The sequence below is a fragment of the Megascapheus bottae genome, chromosome 9 (genome assembly GCF_031878675.1).
Source record: "Megascapheus bottae isolate mThoBot1 chromosome 9, mThoBot2.hap1, whole genome shotgun sequence".
NCBI lineage: Eukaryota > Metazoa > Chordata > Mammalia > Rodentia > Geomyidae > Megascapheus > Megascapheus bottae.
The window spans coordinates 42,455,938-42,481,981 of record NC_143517.1 but is presented as its reverse complement, the minus strand read 5'-3'; the positions used below and the strand labels follow the sequence as shown (position 1 = coordinate 42,481,981).

General features: G+C 40.4%; 1 protein-coding gene across 3 annotated transcripts; it reads right to left on the bottom strand.

Annotated features, from left to right (window-relative positions):
* Fzd6 (frizzled class receptor 6) lies at nucleotides 1-22,341 on the bottom strand. 3 transcript variants are annotated; one of them, XM_090339183.1, is made up of 8 exons: nucleotides 22,258-22,341; nucleotides 21,262-21,330; nucleotides 20,762-21,104; nucleotides 9,300-9,496; nucleotides 7,041-8,058; nucleotides 5,112-5,260; nucleotides 3,055-3,483; nucleotides 1-1,921 (listed from the first exon to the last, which is right to left on the bottom strand). In XM_090339183.1, the coding sequence occupies exons 3-8, from the start codon at nucleotides 20,936-20,938 to the stop codon at nucleotides 1,753-1,755; spliced, it is 2,139 nt and encodes a 712-aa protein (XP_090195309.1). In that variant the 5' UTR covers nucleotides 20,939-21,104; nucleotides 21,262-21,330; nucleotides 22,258-22,341; the 3' UTR covers nucleotides 1-1,752. The 3 variants fall into 3 exon arrangements, with proteins under 3 accessions (XP_090195309.1, XP_090195308.1, XP_090195310.1); XM_090339182.1 differs by having other exon boundaries at nucleotides 21,262-21,333; nucleotides 22,258-22,333; XM_090339184.1 differs by having other exon boundaries at nucleotides 20,762-21,101; nucleotides 21,262-21,333; nucleotides 22,258-22,333.
* Between the last annotated feature and the right edge of the window lie 3,703 nt (nucleotides 22,342-26,044).

Below are 26,044 nucleotides of genomic sequence, written 5' to 3'. Positions count from 1 at the left end.
AAGTTACCCAGCTTTCTAGGCCCAGATTGCAAAATATTCTATAATCTCTTACACAAAAACAATTTTATTAGTGAAAAGTTCACACAAAACAAAGTTACTGTATACAAAGTTATCTGTTTACAAATGTGGAAAAGGTAATATTTAAAACATTTTCCATACAGTACATATTCTTAAACTTTAACTGAATGTTGAACAGACAAAAAAAATCTGAAATTTTTGTTCAAGAAATAATACGTAATGAGAAAGAAAACTAACTTTAAAATACCTGGTACAAAATACTTTTTGCTTATCAGGACTAAATTTTCCCCATTTTGATTGGCACTGATATTAACACATTTTTTAATGTTCTGCTACAGACATAAATTCTGAACAATGTCTGAAAAAGATACTTCACCATAAAGGTATATAAAGAACTCTGAAGTTAAAAAGCTAAACAGGGACTTTTCCAGGCATTGCTCTCTCTTGAAAAGGCACTGGTCCACCCTTCTCCCGGCAACAAGAATAAAGAGTATAAAGGGAAAAAAAAAAAAAACAAAACTAAACTGGGCTGAGAGTTTGGCCTAGTGGTAGAGTGCTTGCCTAGCATGCATGAAGACTCAGGTTCAATTCCTTGGTACCACATATACAGAAAAAGCCAGAAGTGGTGCTGTGGTTCAAGTGGTGGAGCTCTTGCTTTGAGAAAGCCCAAGGTCAGTGCCCAGGCCCTGAGTTCAAGCCCCAGGACTGGTAAAAACAAAAACAAAACAAACAAAACAAACAAACAAAAAACAACAAAACCTAAGCAAAGTTTAAACAAAGGGAAGGCACAAGAAACCATGACTGTAAATGCTCATCTTCAGTGTTCATAAAACATTAAAAAGGGTAATCAAGTGCACTTGGCCTAACTTATAAAAGACTAACATTTCATCTACTAAGCTTCAGGACATTTGGTGTAAAATGTTCAAGGGTCAGGGAGCAGCCTCCACAAATAACACTGGCCACTTCTTCAGTAAGCACCATTATCTGAGTTGCAAGACAGACCTGTGAAATCTCTAAAACAAAACTAAATAAGATTTACATAGATGAAAATGGCAAGGTAGAAGTGGTTTCTGAAAGTTTAACATTTATCACAAACCTTTTGGTGCATCAACTATTTGCTTATAACTATAAAAGAATACAATTTACAAATTTTCTTAGAAATTCAGTGTAAGAGCTACCAGCGTAGTATTAAAATATCAATAAAAATAAAAATATTTGAATCTTCCAGGATTTCCAATAAAGTTCAAATCCATTTAAGCTTGTTTGCAAATATGTGTGGTACAACACTAAGTTTTAAATAGTTCTACTGAGAAAAATCATGACTTTATACCAAAAAAGTGAAATAATATATCTTAAAATAATCTCTTAACAAGTGTAGAATCTTTACAAATAAAAAAGAAGACTTCTTTAACTCCTTTCACACTGTTTAAAAATATTATTAACCTGGACATTTCTGTGTTACAGCATACTGTTGTCATTAACCTCTGGTGAAATAAATTGTGTTATAGTTGCAGTCTGTTTTTGTTTTTGTCTGTTTTCCAGTTTACAGTAGATAATGCAGCCTTAAGTGCAAAACAAGAGTTGTTTTTTTGTTTTTTTGTTTTTCCAGTGCTAAGGACTGAACCTGAGACCTCGAGTCTGCTGGGCAGGTGCTCTAGCATCTCTAGTCTACAGTGATTCTCAGAAGGCAGAACACTGCCCAGCTCCAGGGTAACATGAATTTGTTTCTGGGTTTCAAGTATCTGAATGGCTGCCAGTCCCCTGTTCCTTCCTCACCCCAGCAGCTGAGTGAACAAGCAGTGATGTGGAAGCCCGAAGACTGCTGGGCTCTGAGGAACTGGGTACTTGCACACCGTTGCCCTGCACCGAGCCACTCTCAGTAATGTCATTCTTTGGACTTACCCTGGACAAAAGAAAAAAAGTTGACAGACATATGTACCTATACACATACGTAAGTTCAAACACACAGCCAACCATCCTTATGACTGCTTTTCATTTTCCCAGAGGTTTTTTTCTACCAGTATCAACCTTTAGGAGAAGCGAATCCATTAAAACGTAGTATATTCTATCACTTCGAAATAAAAACTGTACTTTCAAATACAATTTTTGCTGACTTCAAAAGTTTTATCAAGTGCTATTCATGAGCGGCACATGGAGCCTCGCAGGAACACAGTTACTAAGGCCAGATTTTGCAGCCTGCAGTTCAACACATATTTTCTTTTCCTACTACAAGTAAGCTACCATGTAAGAAGTTGGGAAGACTGAGGTGAATAAGACCTCCGTTCTGCCTTTAAGGAGCTTTTCAATCTAGCGGAGGATAAAAGCATGTGTATGCTTACAATGTAGTTATATGAAAGTGGTCAGACACACAGAGAAGGCTCAGTTAGACCAGTCTGAGGGCCAGGTCCTTAACTAATGCTAATTCAATGCTTACCTGTGTTCTGATCACCTATGCACATTTGGGGGAAAATTCATTAAAGATGTCAATACCTTTCCATGTTCAGAAAATAATCTTCCCTATGTTAAATGACAGCTTTGAGACAATAATGTAATACAGTACTTTTCCTGGCTTTGTTGTTGTTGTTGTTGACACAGAGTCTCACGTATATAGTCCAGGCTAGCCTTGAATTCAGCCCACACTGAGTTCAAATTCTAGATCCTCTGCTGTTTACCTCCAAAATGCTGGAGGATCACAGTGTAATCTCACCCTGCTATAATGTAATGTAACAAAAAAAACCTGGAAGATGAGCTGTAAATTCACCTAAATATACAAGTAACTATTGATAATTTACCATAAAAATAAACATCACTTTCTTATTTAACAATATATTATAAGACAATTCTTAAAACTAAAAATTAAACTATTTAAAAAAACTAAGAAACTATTCAATGCTGTGTTTATAAGGCGAAACCTAAACTTACAGTAAGAGTATACAGACACCTGATAAAATGCTTACTTTCTGGATGTGCTATGTTTTAATAAAAACGGACAATGTAGTATTTGAAAGCTGTGTTTTTGAGAACATCGAATCTTACCTTCCTTCACTCTGAGTACCTTCACATGCACTGCTTCTCCCCCTCATGCTGCCTGCTCTGCTTTTCTTGTCAGCCTGTTCCCCAGAGAGTCTGGAGCTGGACGCAGCTGAGGAGGCGGGTTCACCATGGTCCTGTTCTCTTACTTTGGGGGTGCAGGCTCTGTCAGTTCTCAGCTCTCTTACTGATGCTTCTGGGGAGGTCTGAATTTCTGTTAAAGTTTCTTGTCCTAAGAACTCATGGTTAGTGATGGCCACCGAGGAAGTACCATGATTTGCTGTGGCTCCTGTGCTGGTTCCCATGGATTTGGAAATCACCTTCAGCTTATGTGAACTTGGTTTGTAGTGCTTCTTTTTGTGTTTCACTTTAGAATTGTGCTTTAAGAAAAACTCACATGACTCCTGCAGCACTCTTCGACTTTCACTGATGGGGCTGTATAGGAAAATCCAAGGAGAATTTACTTAACACACTTCAAGTGTTGTAGCAGAAGCCATAAGATGTTCATGTGTATTTACTCACTGATGTTAGAAATCTTAAATGACTGATACCAGTTATAAAATCTGTAATTACAAATGTTATACAAAATAAGTAGATTTCAAAAAGTAAAATTTTGGGCTGGGAGTGTAGCCCAGTGTTAAGAGTGCTTGCCTAGCATGCACGAATCCCTGGGTTCGATTCCTCAGTAGCACATACACAGAAAAAGTCAGAAGTTTGCTGACTCAAGTGGTAGAGTGCTAGCCTTGAGAAAGCCCAAGGAGAGTGCTCAGGCCCTGAGTTCAAGCCTCAGGACTGGAAAAAAAAAAAGTAAAATGTTATGTGTGTATTTTATTTGCCTTTGTGAGCACAAATAGTAAACTAGTTAAGGAATTAACAGTGATAAAAGGGGAGAGACTGATTGGAATATATTGTATACACATGAGCAATTGTCACAAGAAGCTCCCTTCCTGTACAGCTAATTCATACTAATTAAAAGGAAAATAACTTCAAAGAAAATTACCAAATTACATTAAGACCATTTATATATCCCATGTAAAACTAAAATGTCCATTTAATAAAAACTACACAAAAAATTAGATAGTCAAAAAAAATTAGTCAAAAACCGAAGACTGAAAGTAAGGAAAAAGCTGGGTGCTGGTGGTTCACGCTTGTAATCTTAGCTACTCAGTAGGCTGAGCTATGAGGATCAAAGCCAGCCTGGACACTGAAGTCCATGAGACTCTTTATCTTCAATTAACCATGAGAAAACCCGAAGAGGTGCTGTAGCTCAAGTGGCAGAGCAGTAGCCTTGAGCTAAAGAGACCAGAGTTCAAGTCCTATGACGGATAAAAAAAAAAGGAAATTCAAAAAAACAATGGACGGACTATATTTGTATCCTTTAAAATGAAACAAATATAAAAGTAAACCAGAAGAAAAAAGGACATGGAACACAGTGAACTTAACAGTCTGTGTTTGCTTTTTAACATTAAAGTTAACAAGTTATAGTAACATTATCGTTTATAACAGGAGCAGGCATAGGGAAATAGTCTAAACAAATAAATGCAATTATTCAGACTTCAAAAATTTATTAGTAAACAGGTCTACAGTTCTAAAACTAAATATTTTTGAAACTAGTGTTCATTAATCAAACCAATGGGGGGGCGGGGGGCGGGAGTTTGGCCTAGTGGTAAGAGTGCTTGCTAATATACACAAAGACCCAGGTTCAACTCCTTGGTTCCACATACATAGAAAAAATGCTGGAAATGGTTCTATGGATCCAGTGGTACAGCTGTAGCCTTGAGAAAGCACAAGGACAGTGCTCAGGCCTCAAGTTCATGGCCCACGACTGGCCAAAAAAAAAAAAAAAAAGAATGAATCAAACCAATGGGGAACCAACTTAGCCAAGCTATATATAGTACATTATATATGATGTCTAGAACTAAAATGAACCATTTACTAATACAGGCATATCTATATTGTGATGTGGTATTCCGTAACACTGAATTCTTACTCTTTTGTAAATGCTCTTGGTATTGTGACCTAATTACATTAGAATAATGTCAGATAATACAATAGGTTCTTACTCTCGTTTGCGATTACGTTTGAAAAACCCAGCCCATTCTGCGCATGTTTTTTTGCTTCCAACCCAGAAGACGGCAGAGATACCAACAATTAATGTCATCAGGTATTTTATCATAAATAAGGCCAGCTCTGGCCGAGCTTTTGTTTTTGCCTACAAACAAACAAACAAATAAACAATGACATATTCAAAATGCAGAGATAAGTCTACACTGTCAATGTTAAGTTAGAATAAAAGCTATGAATCTTCAGTCTATTTTACTACAAAAGGTTTGAAATAATATAATAAACAGTACTTCAAGTGCAATACATTTTTTACCTAGGTTCTGAACAAAGAACTTTTGTATATGTATCAAAATAGATCTCTCCAAAGGAAAAAATAATGTGTTTAGAAGCAATCTTCTAAATTGGGGCATGATTCCCTGGCCTGTTTTCTCTCTTGTGTGTACAGTACGCTCTTGTAACTGCAAAATTGTTTCTTCTAAATATTTACCTATTTTCCCCTTAATATAATCCACCACAAAAAGATCCACTCAAACTCATAACATATTTTTACAGTATTTATGCATTCACGTGGACTACTACAGCAAAATAAATATTAATAAAATGGATAAATGTAGAAATTTCATAAAAATTATAATGGTTTTTATCAAGCATTACCTTTAAATATTAGTTTTAAATGCACAAGTATCAAAATATCCCATATCCTACATGATAGCTCACTTCTTGCACTCAGTAGCATTTCTGAGAGCCTTTATATCTTTTTCATCTTAAAACCTTTCATGAGTCAACCAAAATGTACCAACTACCTTTATTTAGCCATAGATTACTCCTAACCTACTTCCATTTGCAAATGTTGTAGTGATTATGTAAAATACGTTCTAAGTTGACCTACTGTAATGTTCAATACAGTTAACATCATACTTCAGAACTGAAGAAAACGTTCAACACTCATTATTATCATTACTACCACTGTTCATTTGTAGTAGTAGAGATGCAACTCAGAGCTTCCTGTGTGCTAGGCAAGTGCCCTAGCCAGCCTCCCAGCTCAAATACGCCTCCCTCCCTCCTTCCCTCCCTTCCTCCCTTCCTACCTCTTACTAGCCTGGCCTCAAACTTAGAATCCTCCTGTCTCAGCCTTTCCCCCTTCCTCAACCTTCCAAGCAACTGGAATTATAGGTTCACTGAACACTGCAGCTAAAATCTCTAATTTTATTTTCCTACTAAAATAAAGCTCCACTAAAACACTTTCAGAAGTTATATAGAAATTTACTTTTTAAAATCTTAAATACCATCTATATATTAATCATTATTAGAACTTTTTTCAACTGCTTTTTTTTTAGTCGGTCATAGGGCTTGAACTCGAGGCCTGGGCACTGTCCCTGAGCTCTTCAGCTCAAGGCTACTGCCCTACCCCTTGAGCCATAGCCCACTTCCAGTTTTCTGGTGGTTAAATGGAGATAGGCATTTCAGGCACTTTCATGCCCAGGCTGGCTCTGAACCTCAATCCTCAGATCTCAGCCTTCTGAGTAGCTAGGATTGCAAGTGTAAACCACCAGCACATGGCTTCTGCTCTACCTTTACCTCCACTTTCGATAAATTGGTAATGAGTCTCTCAGCTTATCTGGCTGGGCTAATTTTGAGCCAAGATCCTTAGATATCAGCCTCCTGAGTAGGTAGGATTACAGGCGTAAGCCATTAGCACCCAACTTTAATTTCGAAAACAATAACAAGGCATTATGACTGAAACTATAGCTGAAGGAAAGAACTCTTGGGACACATCTCATTTTAACACACAGGTAATCATTCCCTGTGACTGTTGGCTTTTCAGCTCTGATAGGTAATTTTCTGTCCATGGTGAATACAAGCATATTCCTAGGAATATTTTCTATATTGAAAGTACACAGTGATAAAACCCAAATGATAGCTCTTACCTGATAAGGACATGGGATATGGTACTGACGACAATGATCAGAGACCCAGGTTATCTCCCAGGTAAATCTGTTCACTAGCTCATAGACGTAACATCCAAGGAGAGTCACTAACGGCACAAGGTAGAGGCCGCTGAAGACTCCAATGCGAATCATAAACTTCTTCAGTTTCTCTTGGTTCCGGCCATCATGCTGTATAACTTGGCGCACATGATTTAAGGAAATAATGCCAGCTAAAAGGAGAGACAGCCCCACAAACACACAGAGGCACAAAGGCAAAAGCACAAAGTAACGAGAAGCATCCAGGTCATAAAGGCCAATGAAGCACACTCCACTAATGTTGTCTCCTTCCACTTTGTTCATAGCAAGAAGCATAACAGTCAGAAAGCCTGGTATTCCCCAGGCAACTGCATGAAACCACACAGCTTTTTGTTCAATGGCTTCACAACTCCATTTCCTTCCTGCAGCTAAGAACCAAGTGATGGTCAGAATCACCCACCACACAGTGCCAGCCATGGTGAAAAAATACAAAAACATAAATAATACACTGCAGGCCTTGTTTTGAGATCCTAGGACAACTGTGTCACCAAGTTCTAACTTCTCATCTGCCCTGTTACACGCTGTGCTGTTGCCTAGCAAAAATCCAATGAAGTACATAAGAGATACGATGCTGTAACAGACAGAGTAATATATAATTGGTCTTTCTGGGTATCTGAATCTTCTAACATCAATTAAGAAAGTAAGAAATGTAAAGAGAGTTGCACAAAGACAGAATATTGAAACGATTCCAATAAAACTTTTTGCGAAGTCTAGCTCGTCACTTTGAAAATACATGTTGGGGCATGGAGGTGCACACTGCTCAAGTCCCAGAAACTTATAGCCTGGCCCTCCAGAGGTCTTAAGATGCCTGGGGCACCAAAACCCGATGTCTCTTTGTACTTGTTCTGTTTTCTTCTGAGGACCAAACATCTCTGTGTGGGGGTCAGAAGTTACAGGAACAGAGTCATCACAGTACTGTAATCTGTAAAGAATACAAAAATAAATAAATATATTGAGTCAACATTTATTTTTGGGGGTCATGGGGATTGAACTCCGCCTGTGTGTTGTACCTGAGCTCTTCAGTTCAAGGCTACCACTCTACCCGAGTCTGAGTGCTGTCCCTGAGCTCTTCAGTTCAAAGCTACAACCCTAATACTTGAGCCAACCCCTATTTTCCGTTTTCTAAAAGTTAACTGGAGATAAGAGTCTAAGGTCCTTTTGTGCCTAGGCTGGCTTTGAACCTTGATGCTCAGAACTCAGCCTCCTGAGTAGCTAGGTTTAGAAGTGTGAGCCACCGCGCCCAGCTTCAAGTCAACATTTTTGATTTGTTACTTTATACTATGCTTTCTTACTATAAAAGATTTCCTTATTAATTCATAATTGATGGGATGACATACAGATCTAAAAACTTTACAGGTTAGGATTCAGTAGAAAGGTTTTTATTTATTTATGGACAACTTGTGGTTGTCCATAAAGCCTCACCGTACTGATATTTTAAATTCAAGGCAAGTAAATATGAAAATATATGCAACTGGAAAACAATTAGTCAAATATAATAACTAAATAAATTATGTTTTTAGAATTAAGTAGTTAAGAGAAAATGTAAAATTTATATGAATGGTAGGTTGACAAGAGTACAGGCTTGGCTATGTATAGCATATAAATTGTGTCTGAGAAATTTACTTTTTTTTTCCCAGTGTTGAGAATTGAACCTAGAGTTTAGCGTTCCACTTTACTGATGTAATTTTTATTTGATTATTATTTATTACTTTTTTTTTTTTTTTGCCATTCCTAGGCTTGAGCTCAGGGCCTGAGCACTGTCCTTGGACTTTCTCAAGGATAGAGCTCTACCACTTGAGCCTCAGCACCACTTCCGACTTTTTTCTATGTATGTGGTACCGAGGAATCGAACCCGGGTCTTCATGCATGCTAGGCAAGCACTTTAATCACTAGGCCTAACTCCCGGCCCTTATTTATTACTTCTGTTTCATGGTAAGGACACGATCTAAGTCATTCTGTTGCTAATCATTGTGTCTGCAACACTTAATACCATTGTATACGGGATATACTGAGTGTGCAACATACATTTATTAACCATTGTAATTGGGATATATTGAGTGTGCAAAATATATTTATTAAATAAATAAAAACCTGTCACTAATATTCTGGAGAATTTAGTTTATATTAAAATATCAGTAACTTTCATTGAAAGACATAACTTACCTGTCACATTCAAGTTCCTCAGGCCATCTGATCCCAAATGTGTCAATTAATTTTTTGCAATCAGAATACACTTTCTCACAAAATTTTCGACAAGGTGGAACAACATGAATTTGCTCTGTGCAAGTTGGTACAAATGCTTCACAAAGGAATGTCTCAACATTTGGTGAACAATTCAGATTTGCAATGGGAAGAAAATGCTGTTATACAAAAACAGAATGAAAGAATACAGTTTAATTACAAATGAAGCCAGGTGCCAATGGCTCATACCTGTAATCCTAATTATTCAGGAGGCTGAGATAGAGGGTCAAGGTTTGAAGCTAGCCCAGGTACGAAAGTCTGTGAGACTCTTATCTCCAATAAACTTCTCAGAAGAAGCTAGAAGTGGTGCTGTGGCTCAAATGGTAGAGCGCAACCCTGAGCAAAAGAAGCATAGGGACAAAGCCCAGACCTAGAGTTCAAGCCCCCAGAACAGGGAAAAAAAAAAAAGAATGAAACTAATTTCCTAAACTATTTACTTTCACTGATACCCCAAAACAATTTATAAATCCTTTTTTTTTTTTTGTCAGTTATAGGGATTGAACTCAGGGCCTGGGCCACTGTCTCTGAGATCTTTTGCTCAAGGTTAACGTCCTACCACTTGAGCTATAGTTCTGCTTCTAGTTCGTTTGGAGGTAAGTGTCTAATGGGCTTTCCTGCCTGGGCTGTCTTTGAACCACGGTCTTCTGATCTCAGCTTCCAGAACAGTTAGGATTATAGGCATGAGCCACCAGCACTTAGCTCTAAACCTCCTTTTGAGTACATTTAAAACTTAACTGTTCAGCTCAAGAATGGACACAATGAAAGTAATACTTACACTTTTGCTTAATGAAAACAACTTTCTTACAGGGAAAACATGTTTAATTCTTCTAGAAGGCCAACACTGGTTAATCCAATAATGTTCATGTACAATGCAGAGGATAAATCACATGTTGGAGAGTCAAAGTTCTTTTGGAGGCCAGGCATTACGCAAAGGGGTATGAGATAATGGAAGTACCTGGGGAGCAGCTGTCACTTAACTCTAGCAGCCGGCCATTTGGAAACGTGAGCAAAGAATTGTCAGATACAGCCACTTGCACAAGAAAACAGTACTTGAATTTTGTGTGAAATCTCTCCAATCTTGGATTTTTTTTGGGGGGTGGGATGGTACTAAGGTTTTGACCCAAGGCCTTAGACTTGCTAAAGTATTCTAACACTTGAACCATGTTCTCAGATATTTTTGCTTTGTTTTGTGGGGTAGGGTCTCATATTTTGCTTGAGCTGGCCTCAGATCTCAATCTTCCTATGTCTCCCAACTACTTAGGGTTATACACATGAATTCCTATACTCAGCTTGTTCTCTGAGATAGGAACCACCCCATCTCTGCCTCCCCACCTTCCAGGTGGCTTTGAACAGTAATCCTCTTAATCTCTATTTTCCAAGTAGGTGGGATTACAGGTGAGTCATTGTGCTCAGCAAGATTTTGGCACTTTACATACTTAAACAGCCTGCAAGACAAACGAAACATCATTGACACAGATTTAGTTGAGCTCCCAACTTCCAACTTTTGTTGCAGACTAATAGATAAAAGAATTTCAGACTTGGGAAGGATCTGAAAGAATCTTAAAGTAAATAATTTTCAAAGTATCTGTGTGTACATGTGCTCCTTATCTTGATTGCCAGGAGGTATTTTTTTTAAATGAGAAGTCACAAAGAAGCCACATACATCAAATAAATAAAGGCCCAGCTGCTCTGGCTGCTGAGGGAAGCCCTCCCTCCCTGCTGCTTTCAATGCTCTCCTTTGCCACCAATGACCTCAAAGCACCTCCAGCCATCACACACTGAACACCACTGCCCTAGTTCAAATGGCAGATCACAGTGGAAACTAAAGCCAGTTTCTCATGGAAATTATTATTGAAACTCCCAAATCTACTCCAGACTAGAATCTAGTTCTTATAACTGATTGCAGGCTTTTAGCAAAACAATGGTTACTGATAACAAATCTATGCTTTCATTTAAGTCAGTACTTAAAAGCTAGGCATCTGGCTTTTCTATGTACTACCAAGAGGTGGAAGTTGTTTTATCTCCACCCCACAGATGAAGGAAAAGCCTGAGGAGTCAAGAATAAAGCAGTAAGTAGCAGAAGTAGCCTAAATCCACTCTGCGTGACTCCAGAATACATATGAAATCCAGCCTTTCCACTGTGCTGCAAGCAGTCTATTCTCCCTGAGAAATACCAGACACAGGACAAAATTGAAGGATGAAAGGGAGGGCCGGGAGTCTGGCCTCATGGTAACTCTACAACTCTACCACTTGCCTAGCATGCATGAACCCTGGGTTGGATTCCTTGGTACCACAAACACAGAAAAAGCAAGAAGTGGTGCTATGGCTCAAATGGTATAGTGCTAGCCTTGAGAAAGCTCAAGGACAGTGCCCAAGCCCTCAGTTCAAACCCCAAGACTAGCAAAAAAAAAAAAAAAATGTATTAAGGAAGAGTAAAAATTCTACCTGCAGAAGTTGTGCAGCTTGAAAAAATATTCACAAATCGCATTAGCAAAGACTCAAGCTATGCTTATCATTCTACACCATGTGCATACTTCCCAAGGCTGAGATATTTGGGGACTAATTTAGAAGCAAACAATAACTTTTAAAAATAATGGGCTAGACTACTATTGAGTTCAATATATCAATCTAGTATACCAGTCAGTTAATCAACATAAACAGGATGAATATATTCTTTTAACCTCGTAAAAATCTTGATAGAAATCAATGTTTGTCCACAAAATGTCTAAACACCATTTTTGAAAGCCAAATCTTTTTTTTTTTTTTTTGCCAGTCCTGGCCTTGAGCTCAGGGCCTGAGCACTGTCCTTGGACTTTCTCAAGGCTAGAGCTCTTCCACTTGAGCCCCAGCACCATTTCCGGCTTTTTTCTATGTATGTGGTACCGAGGAATCGAACCCGGGTCCCCCCCACTAGGCCAAACTCCCAGCCCTGAAAGCCAAATCTTAAAGACTACTAACATAACTGGTTATGATCATCTTTCTGTCTAGTTTTATATTCTGAAATCTGTCATAATATTATACTAGCATTGAGCACAGTAAGTGCTGTCTAAACTTATGAACTAAGAAAACATTCAAACTCCTTGGTCTCTTTATTCTGACTTAAGAGGTACGTGTTTTGTTTTGTTTGTTTGTTTTTATTGCTTTAGCCGTAGCAGGCATCAGTGGCTAACATCTGTAATCCTGGCTTACCAAGATGCTAAGATCTGAAGATCATGGTTTGAAGCCAGCCAAGTAGGAAGGTGCGTGAAACTCTTATCTCAACCTGTGGTTCAAATGGTAGAAAGCATTCTTTAACCCAAAGAGCTCAGGACAAGTCCTGAGTTCAAGTCTCAGGATTGGCGCGCGCACACACACACACACACACACACACACACACACACGTTTGTTTAAAAAATCCTTTTCATGACAATATATACACGTGTGTGTGTGTGTGTGTGTGTGTGTACACAATGTACCTTGGCAGTACCTTGTGTTCCTTAGCACTGAAGACTCAGGATATATAAACACCTGTTCTTTTTCTAATGTATGAATCAGAATCCCAATGGAACCAATGCAAGAGACTGATGCTCAGTTCAGGATTTCTGCTTTCTATTGCTGCCACATACCCAGGGACGCTTTACTTCCGGACTTACTGTGGCATGGAAGCTCAGCTCCAGTGATAAAACAGAAATCAAGAAATTTGACAAGTGCATAGGAAATGGTAGATCTGAACAAGGCAATAGACTGAGTAAAGTATAAAGGGTCCTAGAACGTCCTCTATTACACTTCTCAGAGAAAATACTAACAAAGCACTTCTAAATTCCAGGGTAAATTCTTTAAGAAGACAATGGGCTGCTGTATGCAAGGGCAAATTCTGTCCATTACTATCATGAATGTGCTCAATCTTGGGTAAGTCAAGTTCAAAAAAAAGGAAAGCAAAGCCTAAGAATAAAAAATAGAATGTGCACCATTTCCGTAATGGAAGACTGTAATTTAATGGAAATATTTCTTGATATAGAACATTAGAAATTTTAAATTCTTTCTCCAGAAGAGCATTCCTTAGAAGTTAGAGAAATGGGGCTGGGAGTGTGGCCTAGTGGTAGAGTCCTTGCCTAGCATGCATGAAGATCTGGGTTTGATTCCTTGGTACCACATACATAGAAAAGCTGGAAGTAGTACTGTGGCTCAAGTGGTAGAGCTCTAGCCTTGAGGAAAGTCAAAGGACAGTGCTTATGCCCTTAGCTTAAGCCCCACCACTGGCAAAAAAAAAAAAAAAAAGAAAGAAATTAGAGAAATATAAATATTAACTAGTTGGTATTACAAATCAGTTTTAAAACTTCAAAAATTTGCAAAAAGAATTGTAAAAAGTTGCAATTCTGAGGAAAGTATATATGGCTACTTGTTTATCAATTGTTAATGAACAAATGACAAATATACAAGTAGAGTAGTAAGGCTTTGTTATCTACATGGCACATTTTCAATAACAGGAAACAATCACAACACAATGCAACAATCTTCCTACGGTCTTGGGAACAAGCTTTCCAGAGGGCATCACTATTAATATCCCACACCATGGAATTCCAAGGAATGGGAGAGAAGCTCTATCAGTCGAGCATCTCTAGAAGTGCAACTCTACAATGGCAACTCAACGTCACAAAGGAAGGTAACCCTGTTGTTCTAACAGAGAAACAACAGTAGCCATTATATACATTTTGGAATTGAAATGCTTTTCCATATTTATTTGGCTGTATGTGACTAATACTTTACTTTCAGAATTGCTATAGCTATGCTATGCAATAATCTCTGAAAAACAAAGAGGTTTGGTCATGGGAAGCATTTCCTCTCCCAATGCACTGCGTACAGGATGGAGACAGCGCAGGAAAGGGGGTTAAGTGAGTGATAGTGAGACAGACTCCACAACATTCTTCTAATCAGAAAAATTAAAATGTTTAAACATCACCGCACAACAGTAATGAATTTTTTGGAAGTCTGTTGATCCCGTTTCCCTCTGTTCCTTTATTTTTAATTACACAGGGACATTTCAGTAGTTCATATTAATAGGGAAAAGGAAAGGTTTTTATGCCTCACTTCCTTTAAACTGTTTAAGAGGAACAGCCACATGCTGTTCCAAACACAATACAGGACTCAAAATGAAAAAATACAATATTCCTGTGTCCATTTTCCCTAGATCACTCTTCTGGATGAAATCGTCTCTCAAGGGATGTCAGTCTCACAACCAGAGAAACAATGCTCTAGATAGGAAACAAAAGAACACAATGGAAATCTAGCAGCCGTGAGATTTTCCACTGAGAAGCTACACTGTACCGCCTCTCTTTCATGACCAAGCCAAGTAACTATTCAGAGGCAGAAGTTAACTCTTCGTAATGTCAATGGCTTTAGACTTAAACAATAAAATAAGGAAAAATTTCTCATAATTTTTGAAGCATAACTGAAGAACTATCACAGTCAGATTCTTCTGGGTTGGGATAAATTTAACTTTAAAACTTCACAGGCGCCTATGACTCACGCCTGTAATCTTAGCTACTCAGAAGGCTGAGATCTGAGGATCATGGTTCAGTCATCCTGGGCAGGAAAGTTCATTCATGAGACTCTTATCTATAACTAACCACCAGAAAACCAGAAGTGGTGCTGTCGCTTAAAGTGGTACAGTGTTAGCTTTGAGCTGAAGTGCTCAGGTACAGCACCCAGGCCCAGAGATTCAGCCCCATGACCAACCACAACAACAAAAAAATTAGCTAAGCTCCTGTAACTCATGCCTGTAGGCATAACTACTTAGGAGGCTGAGATCTGAGGATCAAGGTTTGAAGCCAGCCTGGTAGGAAACTGTTAAGACTCTGATATCCAATTAACCAACCTTGAGCAAAACAAGCTTAGGGACAGTACGCAGACCCAGAGTTCGAGACCCCAGCACAACACACACACACATACACACATACACACACACACATACAAACACACACACACACATGAATACAACACACACACACAGAAATTCATGTAAGGATGTATGGTCTGGAAATGTAGTCCCAGAGCAGAGAACTTGTACAAGGCTCTGGGTTTATTTTCAGTACTATAAGAAAAGAAAAAACATTATGTGGAAAGTAAATAACATATTACTCAGGTGACATAGTAATAAAATTTCACAATAATGTTTACTATATAATATACTAAGATCTTTTTTTTCTTCTTTGCTTGTACTAGGTTTGAACTTAGGGCCTGCGGACTGTTCTTTCAATTCTGCACTCAAGTCTGGCGTACTACTTCTTGAGCCATACCATCTACTTGCAACTTCTTAGTGTTTGACTGAAGTTAACAGTCTTAGGGACTTTCATGCTCAGGCTGACTTCAAATGGCAATTGTTAAATTTCAGCCTCCTGACTAGCTAGGATTACAGGCATGAGCCACCAGTGCCCACTTGAACACTTTTTCTTTTTTTGGCCAGTCTTGGGGTATGAACTCAGGGCCTGGACACTATTCTTGGACTTTCTCAAGGCTAGAGTTCTACCACTTGAGCCACAGCACCATTTCGGCTTTTTCTATGTATATGTTACCGAGGAATCGAACCCAGGTCTTCGTGTATACTAGTCAAGCACTCCCACTAGGCCAGACTCCCAGCCCCTTGAACATTTGTAAGTATGTTAAACTGGAGTTCAGCAAATGGATCAGATACAGTCCATTGACCATTTTTGTTAACACTGCCGAGTTCTGCAGAAACATCTCATTTGATTATATATTATCTGCAGCAGCTTTTCTATTACAACTGCAGAAGTGAGTAGCTGTGAGATTGCAGAGTCTGTAAAACCAAAATGGATACTTTACAGAAACTTCTTCCACTCCTTGCTCTTAACCTGTGGGTCTTGAACATTAACATCATAACACTGGACACCTTGTTAAAGCACTCACTAAGGCTCTATCTGCAGAGATCATGATTCAGTAGGTAGGTGGGGTCTACAAACTTGCACGACTAACAAGCCTATAAGCTTGTTATGACCAATCTGATCTATGAAGCTAAAGTGTGAGAACACTGCTCTAAACGATCTCATATAATCATAGATTAACAACAACCATAAATGCCGACACTATAAAACAGGCTAGTTGTCACCAAATGAAAAGTGAAGCACAAAAGAGGAATGAGATCTCTTAACTGACATGGGATACTTGATAGCTACAAATGTAAAACTGAGCCAGAGGTGGTGAAAATAATAATAAAACGTTCAGGAGGCCGAGGTAGAAAGGTAGAGGTTTTAGGCCAGCTGGGGATACAAAACAAGCTAAAGGCCAGTCTTTAAAAAGAAGAAACGAAAGAAGGAGAGGGGAGGAAGAGGGAGGATGGGGAGGGGGTAGAAAATACAACTAGTTGCCCTAATCACCAGGCAACTCTTCAGCTCTACTCTAATATTAATTCACAGACGTCAACAGTGACCAGAAAAGAAAGGAAGTTGGGTCAGACGCATAAAACCTAACCTAGCTGGGTGTGGTAGCTCACACCTGTAATCCTAGCTACTCAGGAGGCTGATTTCTGAGGATTTCTGTTCAAAGCCAGTCTGTGAGACTCCTATCTCCAATTAACCACTAGAAAATTGGAAGTGGTGCTGTGGCTCAAAGCCTTGAGCTGAATAGCTCAGGGACAGTGCCCAGGCCCTGCAAGCCCCACAACCCACAACAACAAAACAAAAAAAACCCAAACCAAAAATAAACAAAAAAACACCCTAAGCTATTAAGTACTTGGAAGAGTGTAAAAAGTGGGTTCAGTAGTTATGCTTGAGAGAAAAGTAAAACAGCTCCCTCAAGACAGAGCAGTTGCTTTAAGTGAGATCTGAAGGAACCTAGGAGGTATAGAAGAAGGAAGAGCAGGTGGATAACTCACCAAAACACACAAACATACCTGAAGGTACAGAAGGGAGAGCAGATTTGGGTCTTGCTGAAGTGGTGTGTGCAACATGGAAAGTTTGAAGTTGGACAGGAAGGGAGAGTCTCATATGACAAGCCTTGGGAACTATGCTAGACTCAGGATTTTATTTCTCTGATTTCAAAGACTTATGGTCAAGAATCATTATTATTTTTTTTTTTTTTGGTGGTGGTCGTGGGGCTTGAACTCTGGGCCTGGGCACTGTCCCTGAGTTCTTCAGCTCAAGGCTACTACCCTACCCCTGGGCCTGGAAGTTATTCCTGAGCTCTTCAGCTCAAGGCTACCACCCTACCCTTGAGCCAAGCCCCACTTCCCATTTTTCTAGAGGTTAATTGGAGATAAAAGTTTCAGGTCCTTTGGTGCCCAGGTTGGCTTTGAACCTTGATCCTCAGATCTTAGCCTCCTGCATAGCTAGGATTACAGGCATGTACCACCATGCCTGTAATTTATATTTTAATAAAATCATCTTGGTACTACTAAAGCAGAGAGACTAGAGGGTAAGGATGTTATTTTACGGAACAAGAATTTTGTAATCAAGATACTGACCAGATGAGAAATGAAGAGATGAAGCTGAATAGAGGTTACAAAAAGTGATTTTTTTAATCTGAAATTCTTTTTTTTTTTTTTTTGCCAGTCCTGGGCTTGAGCTCAGGGCCTGAGCACTGTCCTTGGACTTTCTCAAGGCTAGAGCTCTACCACTTGAGCCTCAGCACCATTTCCAGCTTTTTTTTTCCTATGAATATGGTACCGAGGAATCGAACCCGGGTCTTCGTGCATGCTAGGCAAGCACTCTACCACTAGGCCAAACTCCCAGCCTCTTAATCTGAAATTCTTTTAACAATGAAATCTGCAAAGACTAAATTTGAATCGTACATTCTAAATCTTAGGAAATGTTATTTTGTTTATCCAATAAGGTCAAGGGAATTGAAGATGAAATTATGGATTGTGTAGAAGAGTGTGTACCAGATCTGAGTGCTCAAACCCTGGACAAACCATTATTTCTCTGGACTCCAGCTACCTCATTTGTAGAATAAAGGACTCAAATTCTGTCATAAATAACAGTATTTTTCAATATAATTGGCTCATTTCATAATTCTGCTCATTTTATTTATTCAATATTCTTTAGAAGGAATTAACGGCATAAGATGATGTTTGGAAGTGCTATATAATCTTTAAGTTTACTTTCAGCTCTTAAATGACAGGATTTGGGTCATTTAATCTGGAAGCAAAAGAAAATGCTGGCCAATAAATAAGGATAAGAATAATAAGGATAAATAAGAATGAGACAATAAGAAAAACACACTACAGATCAAGAAATTACATATGGATGAAAAGTCTGACCCAGGTTTACATTATTTTGCTCCTTCTTTTCCCTTTTCCTTTTTTGTAATCTTAAATTAATGCTGGCATTAGTACTGCTTGGTGGCTTTTTTCTTGTATGTTCTTTTGTATCCTACTTAGGTGAGATTTGTAATAACATAGCCACCATGGTGGCTCCTGCCTGTAATACCAGTTACTAAAAAGGCAGAGATGACCAGATCATGGTTCAAGCACAGCAACAAGACCTCAAGTCAACAAATAACTTGGGTATGGGGTGGAACAGATAGAAAGATCCAAGTCCGAGAATGGCTGGCTCTGGGCAAAGAGCCTATCCGTAAAAAAGGTCTAGGGTGTAGCTCCAGTGGTAGAGCTGTCTGGAAAGCTTAAATTTTTTCATTAGTAAATGATATAAGAAAGTTTAATACATAAAGAAATACATACATAGGACAAAGAGATAACAAAATGTCATCTTGATAAGCTTACAAACAAAATTACCGGGGAAAGAAGATAGGTAAAGAAAGAAATACCTTTTTAAGTCAGAAAAGAAGTGATTGACTTTAAAAATAAATGTGTGGAATAAAAACTTAATTGTTACTGTCTTACAATTATATGTTTTTAAAAATAGCAGGGATGCATATCTCTACTATCCTTACACTGGCATCCTACAATAAGGAACTTGATCTAAATGACAGGAACTAATGAAATCACTGTTGGCATTCCGACTTTATATGTAGTTCTACATAGAAGGGAAATAAAATGCTTTAAAAAAACATTACTTAAAAATGAATTACAAAACATACATTACTATCAGGCAAAGTGTGAATGGATGATGTCATGTTTTTTTATGTGTTTTTTTGTTTTGGTTTTTTATTTATGGTATCCCTAATATATACCTAATTTGAATCAGATTAGGGTATCAAATGGTTCTGCTTAATCAACAGAAGTCTTATGGAATCATTTGTTTAGTATCCAAAAGGCTGTCTTTCATGGCAGGGGTGTACCTCAGTGGCAGAGTTCTTGCTTAACATGTGTGGGGCCCTGGGATCAATCCCCAGTATATATTAAAGCCAAACAAAGAAAGAAGAGAAGAGTTCCACTGGTTTGAAGAACTAGTCAACAATTTCAGTAATATAACAGTATGTCTATTTTGTATTTAAATGCTTTCCTATTCTAGACATGAATCTATAATGAGGTAGTTAGACAACCATTCAACTAAACAGCAGAAGACCACCAAAGCTGCAAAATCAAAAGTAGTTTTTAAACAAACTTCTACATTAAATTGTGCAAGGCCAGGGGGGGCTTAGAAACCACTTTTACTGTCTTCAAATCATTTTTCTGGAGAAAGATGACAAATATAATTCATTTGTCTTTTTTTCCTCCAGGAAACTTATCAAGCTAACAGATCAGTTACAGGAGGGCAGGTTCCTGTCTGTACAGGTAGCTGCTTCTTCCCACACCTCTCTCCAGATCTGCCTATCTCCAAACCAGAGACTGTAGGAGGTAGCGGAGGTAAACCCGAGGCCATCTTTACTGTCACTCTGCTCCTCACCTAATGTGTGCTTTCATTTAATAAGTATGTTTAAAATAATACTAAGTGCCATGTATTTTTAAGTCACTTTTTAGTAAAATACTACCTTGAGCCCATATTCCCATGATTTCTTTACTTTGAAAAATATGAGCCACGCAAACATGACAACTGCTTATTAAAACATATTAAGTGAGGTAAAGAAATGTACTCTTTACTTGATGTATGTCACTGGTAACCCCCTCTGTACATCGCCTTTATAATATCAATACGCTTAAGTTTTTTCACTTTTAGTCCAAGCAGTATAGATTATATATGTGTCCAGCAAATTAAAAAAACAAGTCCAGAATTTACAGAGTCTATCATGCATAATAAAATGCATAAGATATGTAGAAATCACTCATAACTATACTTCATTATAAAACAAATGCTATCTTAAGCAAATTCACTCAAGGGAGACCAAAATGTATACAAAATATGTCAGCAGAGTGATTCAAATTTTCAAAAGAATTTTTCAAACTGACTCATACAAAATTTGAGGAAATCCTTTGATTTTTAAAGATAAAACAGATCCTTATAGTTCATTGTAGAACAAATCATTTTTCGAAAAAGTCTTGAAGAACTACTTACCTCCATTTCCACTGCAGCTATACTCTGGTCGTAATGACCCATCAGATTGGGGAAAAATGTCATGTTGTAGGTCATTTTCATACACCTCGGAACAGTGATTGGCTCACAAGTGAAAAGACTGTGCCCCCGTATGAAGGGTAAGGAAACACCCATCAACAAAAATGTGAACATCTCCATTTTCTTCAAATTTCTAGTTTCACTACATGGCTTGGATTAACGACTCCTTTCATTATCAGAAGAAGATTCCCATCCAAAGACAAAATTGTTCAAATTCTTCATTTCATTTTTTTTTACCATTCTAAAGGAAACTGTTTTCCTGAAAATAAGTTCTGAGGTCAAACTGCTGAAAAAAAAAAATCCAGAGAGGGTTATCAGCAACAGTCCCCCCCCCCTTAGACACACACACACACACACACACACACCAAATGTAAGTCAAATTTCACTCTAGGTAAAGGAAAAAAAAAAAAATGGAAAATTCCAAACTAGGAAGACACTTTCACCTGCTCTGGCTTTGCACAGATCATTTGCTGAGGAAATCTCTTCTCTGGGGAACTGCTGGTTGAAGGTTTCTGCTGTGCAGGGTAAGAGGATGAGCACAGTGGGAGAAAAGAAAAGATCATAAAAATCTAAGGGGTACATTATTCCGACAAGAAAATAAATCTAAGGGGTACCTTGGGAAATGATCACACACACACACACCCCAACGAGGCTGGGGAAGTCTTTTAAGACCTGTAGAGCCGTTCAACTTCTAAAGAGTGTAAAAAGCCACTTGGGTGGGGGTGGAGGGGGTGGGAGAGGTGGGATGGAGGGGGTCTGGGGGGTGGAGGAGGGCGGAGTGGGTGGGGGTGGGGTGGAAGAAGTGGGGCAGTCTTCTGGAAATACATTCCGAGTTTTCCAAAGGCCAAGTAGAGGGACACCTGTGGGATTCGGAGGCGCGAGCTCGTGTTCTCGGGCTGGAGGTGGCAGGACGGGGGACGTCGTGCCGCTCCCCGGCCCGGAAGGGGGGCCCGGGACCCGGGGAGGCGGCCTGAGGCTCGGGGAGGCCGGCTGGGGCCCTGAATTAATGACTTTTTAAAACTAATTCAACTCTTTTCACTTACTCCTAACCACCAGCGTTTCCTTCTTTCCCGCAACTCGCTCCCCCCACGCCCCGCGTCCCCAGCCGTCCCCTCGGGGCCAGTTCCCGAGGGAGCAGGCGACCACCGTGCCACCTGGCGCCCTGACTGCCGCGCGCCGCGCCGGGGCACCTGTGCCCGCCCGGAGCCCGGCCCGCGCGGCGCCGCAGGGCCCGGCGGGCTCCGCCACGCAGAATCCGGCTCCAACTTCCCGGGAAAGTCGGGGCCGCTGGGGTCGGGCCCGCCGCCCCCGCCCGGCCGCCCGCCCGGTGCGTCCCGGACGCCGCCCGGAACGCCCCTGCCCGCGCCGGGCCCGCAGCGCGCCCCGCTCCCCACCGCACCCCGGGGTCCGCCCTGCCGGGGTCGGGTGGGGGGGCTCACCTCGGGCGGGGGTCGACGGCCACGCTCTCCCTCCCCGTCACGGAGCCCCCGCCACCGCAGACAGCCCCCAGGGGAGCGTCCGGGACTCCGGGAGCCGCCGCGGGGGGCGCACGCGGAGGGGGAGCCGAGCGTTCCCGCGAGACTGCGCCGCCAGGCCGGGCGGGCAGGTCGGGGCTCGCGGCGGCGGCGGCGGCGGCGGCGGCGGCGGCGGGGCCGGGGCGGGCCGGAGGGGGGGCACGGGGGGGGGCGCTGGCCCTCAGCCCGGCCCCGCCCGCGCCACGCCCGCCCGCGCCGCCCGGCCGCCGGCCTCCGCCCTCCACCTGGACGCGCGTCCGGGGGCGCAGCGACGGGGCGGCCGGGCCGCGAGCGCGCGGGCCTGCGGCTCTCGGCAGGATCACGTCCGATCACCGCCGTGGACTGCGCGCCGGACCCCTCGGCACCATCGTACCGTGCATCACTTCGGATAAGTCGCCCGGTCCTTTGGGACCTTGGCCTGGACTCTGTGTGGACGTGGTACCAGTCACCATGGCGATTCATATTTCTGAGGACCAAGAGCAGGGCCGAGTCCTTTCATTCGTGTACTTAGGATCCATAGGGAACAGCCTGCTACAAGGTAGAGGAGGTGAAACTGCATGTGAAGCAAGTGAATTTGTGTAAATACTTGACGTGTGTGTGTGTGTGTGTGTGTGTGTGTGTGTGTGTGTTGGTCACAGCTCCTCTTCTGGCTTTCTGCCAGTTAACTGGCACCCTGCCTCGACAGGCCTTGAATCCCGATCCTCAGACCTCAGCCTCCTGGGTAGCTAAGGTGATAAGTGTGAGCCATGGGTGACCCGTCTTGCTAAGTGACGGAATGAAGGCTATTCTCAGAAAACCATCCTGCTATGGAGGGGACGGGGGAGTCCCATTCCAGTACCCGACGTGAAAGACACCATGGAATAGCCACAAGTCCCAGTTTTGAAATCCGCCCAACCTCAACATTGGAAAAAAGATTGAATTTGGGGAGAGGAATCCCTCCTCAGCTTTGTTAAAGGCTAAGGGTAAATGTGAGGGAAGAGGTAGTGAAGAAGTCTTAAAGTCATTAAGAGCTGGGCAATTTATGTATTATAGAATAGAACGTTTTTAGGTAGGATGTTCTATTTGGAAAGAAAAACTTTCTGTCAAGAAAGTGTACATGGGAAAAATATTTTCCATTAAATTTCTAAGTTTCCATGCAGAAAACTTTTGTCTCAGTAGTGCTTGCCTGTAGCCTATAATCCTAGTCTTGGGGGAGGGGGATGGAGGCAAGAGGATCTTGAGTTCAAGGCCAGTCTGGGTTACTTAGTAAGACCCTGTTTCCAGAAATATTTTTTCTTACAAAGTTAACCTTTCTCTGATCAGGCTAGGATACTGGAACCAAGGAGTAGCATTTTAAAGTGATTTGAGACTCATAAATACATTTTTAGCTAGTCATGAGGCTGAGGATTTTGATTCAGAGCCATCTGGGGCAGGGAAGTCCAACTATTACCTCCACTAACCACCAAAAAGGTGCAAGTGGAGCTGTGACTTAAGTGGTAGACCACTAACCTTGAGCAGAAAAGCTCAGGGATAATGCCCAGGTCCTGAGTTCAAGCCCCAGGACCAGCACAAAGAAAAGCAAACAAGGGGCTGAGAGCTTGGCCTTGTGGTAGCGAGCTCTCCTAGCATGCATGAAGCCCTGGGTTCAATTCCCCAGAACCACATACACAGAAAAAGCCAGAAGAGGCACTGTGGCTCAAGTGGTAGAGCGCTAACCTTAAGCAAAAAGTGGCCAGGGACAGTGCCCAGGCCCCGAGTTCAAGCCCCAGGACTGGCAAAATAAATAAATAAATAATAATCAAACAAAAGAACTGTCTAGGAATGAATTTAATTTTTGAGCTAAAAGACCTCTACAGTGAAAACTGCAACACGTTAAAGAAAGAAACTGAAAGAGACAATAGAACATGGAAAGACTTAAATCTTTGGATTGACAGGCCTGCTTGTGCCTGGCCTATCTGAGATTATAAGGATTTAGGGAAGAGATAATAGTAGGGATACTCTCAAGTAGAGGAGACAGGGCTGAGCAGTATGGAAAAGAACAGAGGAAAACAAATTGGAGCAGTGACCAGGACCCTTTCTCTCCTAAATTACTCTCTTAATCCCTTCCTTACCTTGGCCTTGACAGCTTTACCCATGACTCCAGTCCCTGCCAATGATGTTTGCAGATTTAATTACATATTGACTCAACTTAGGGCAGTCTGTGAACATAACATAGAGGATAGTCTTATTTAGAAAGCAACTTAACTATGAAGTACATTACCTGTTGGCTTCCTGCTCTAAAATCAAACTACAGCAGTACTTGTAGCATAGCAATTAACCTGGGGATTGTATCCATTATGGTTGGCCAGAAATAATATACCATCTAATTACTACCTCTAGTATGACTGGAAAAATAAAAATTTCAGTACAGCAGTAACATGACACTGAAGGAAAGAGCCATATATTTTCATGACAGTTTGATGTATAAGATTGCCTCTTCGGAGCTCTGGTATAGTCATTTATAAATAAAGAGATTTATAATGCTAAAGGAAAACAGCTTCGGCTCTCTTAATGCTGTTAGTCACATCTTGTGTCTGTGAGTTTACCTTGCGGGGTTTGTTTTTAGTGGCTTCACTATCTACCATCTGGTCATCATGAATAGTTAATATTTTAGACTCTTTTTTTTTAAATTTTTTTTATTGTAATTAGTAAAAGGGTTACATGATATTTGCCAGATAGAAGGTGCATTAATTCACGTACATTGATACCCTTTCACATGTCTTGGTACCCATTTCCCTCCCCCCCCACACCCCCCACCCGTCTTGGTTTTTAAAGCAATGCTGTAGTATTAAGGCAATCATTAGAATCAGCATTTCCCCTAATGCTACTAAAACTTAGAAAAGGGCTTATTCCTCAAATTTCATGGTTTGAACGATGCCTAAATTAATTTCGTTTGATATATAAATCAAGTATTATACAAAAGGCTGTGGTTTTAAAATATTGTCCTTAGCCAGGCACCAATGGCTCACACCTGAAATCCTAGCTACTCAGTAGGCAGAGATCCAAGGATCATGGTTCAAAGACAGCCTGGGCACAAAAGTCTGAAAGACTCTTATATCCAACTAACCACCAGAAAACTGGAAGTGGTGCTGTGGCTCAAGGGGTAGGGCTGTAACATTGAGCTCAGGGACAGTGCCCAGGCCCAGAGTTCAAGTCCCTCAACTTATTGTCCTTAAGATAAATAGGATAAGTCCATGAATTAGGATTAACGTTAAAAGGTTCATACTACACATATATAAGCTATATATTTGTATATCACATATATACATATATGTACAAAAATATATATGGTATATATCATACATATTTGTATAGCACATATTTGCATATCATATATGTGCAATGCATATCACATATATGATATAATATATATATATATATATACACAACACACCTATCAGACCTATAGCATAGTAGGATACCAGAAATGAATCATCTTGTAAGTTACAGATTTTGGGTGATAATGACCCATCAATGTACATGCAAATATACCTCTTGGGTGGGGAGGTTGGGAGAGGGATTATAAGCATGTGAGGGTAGGAAATACATGGATAAGAAAAAATTTTAAAAACGAACAAGAGAGTGAGATAAAAAGGTTTAGAGAGAGGCCGGCAGTTTGGCCTAGTGATAGAGTGCTTGCTTAGCATGCACAAAGACCCAGGTTCGATTCCTCGGTACCACATACATAGAAAAA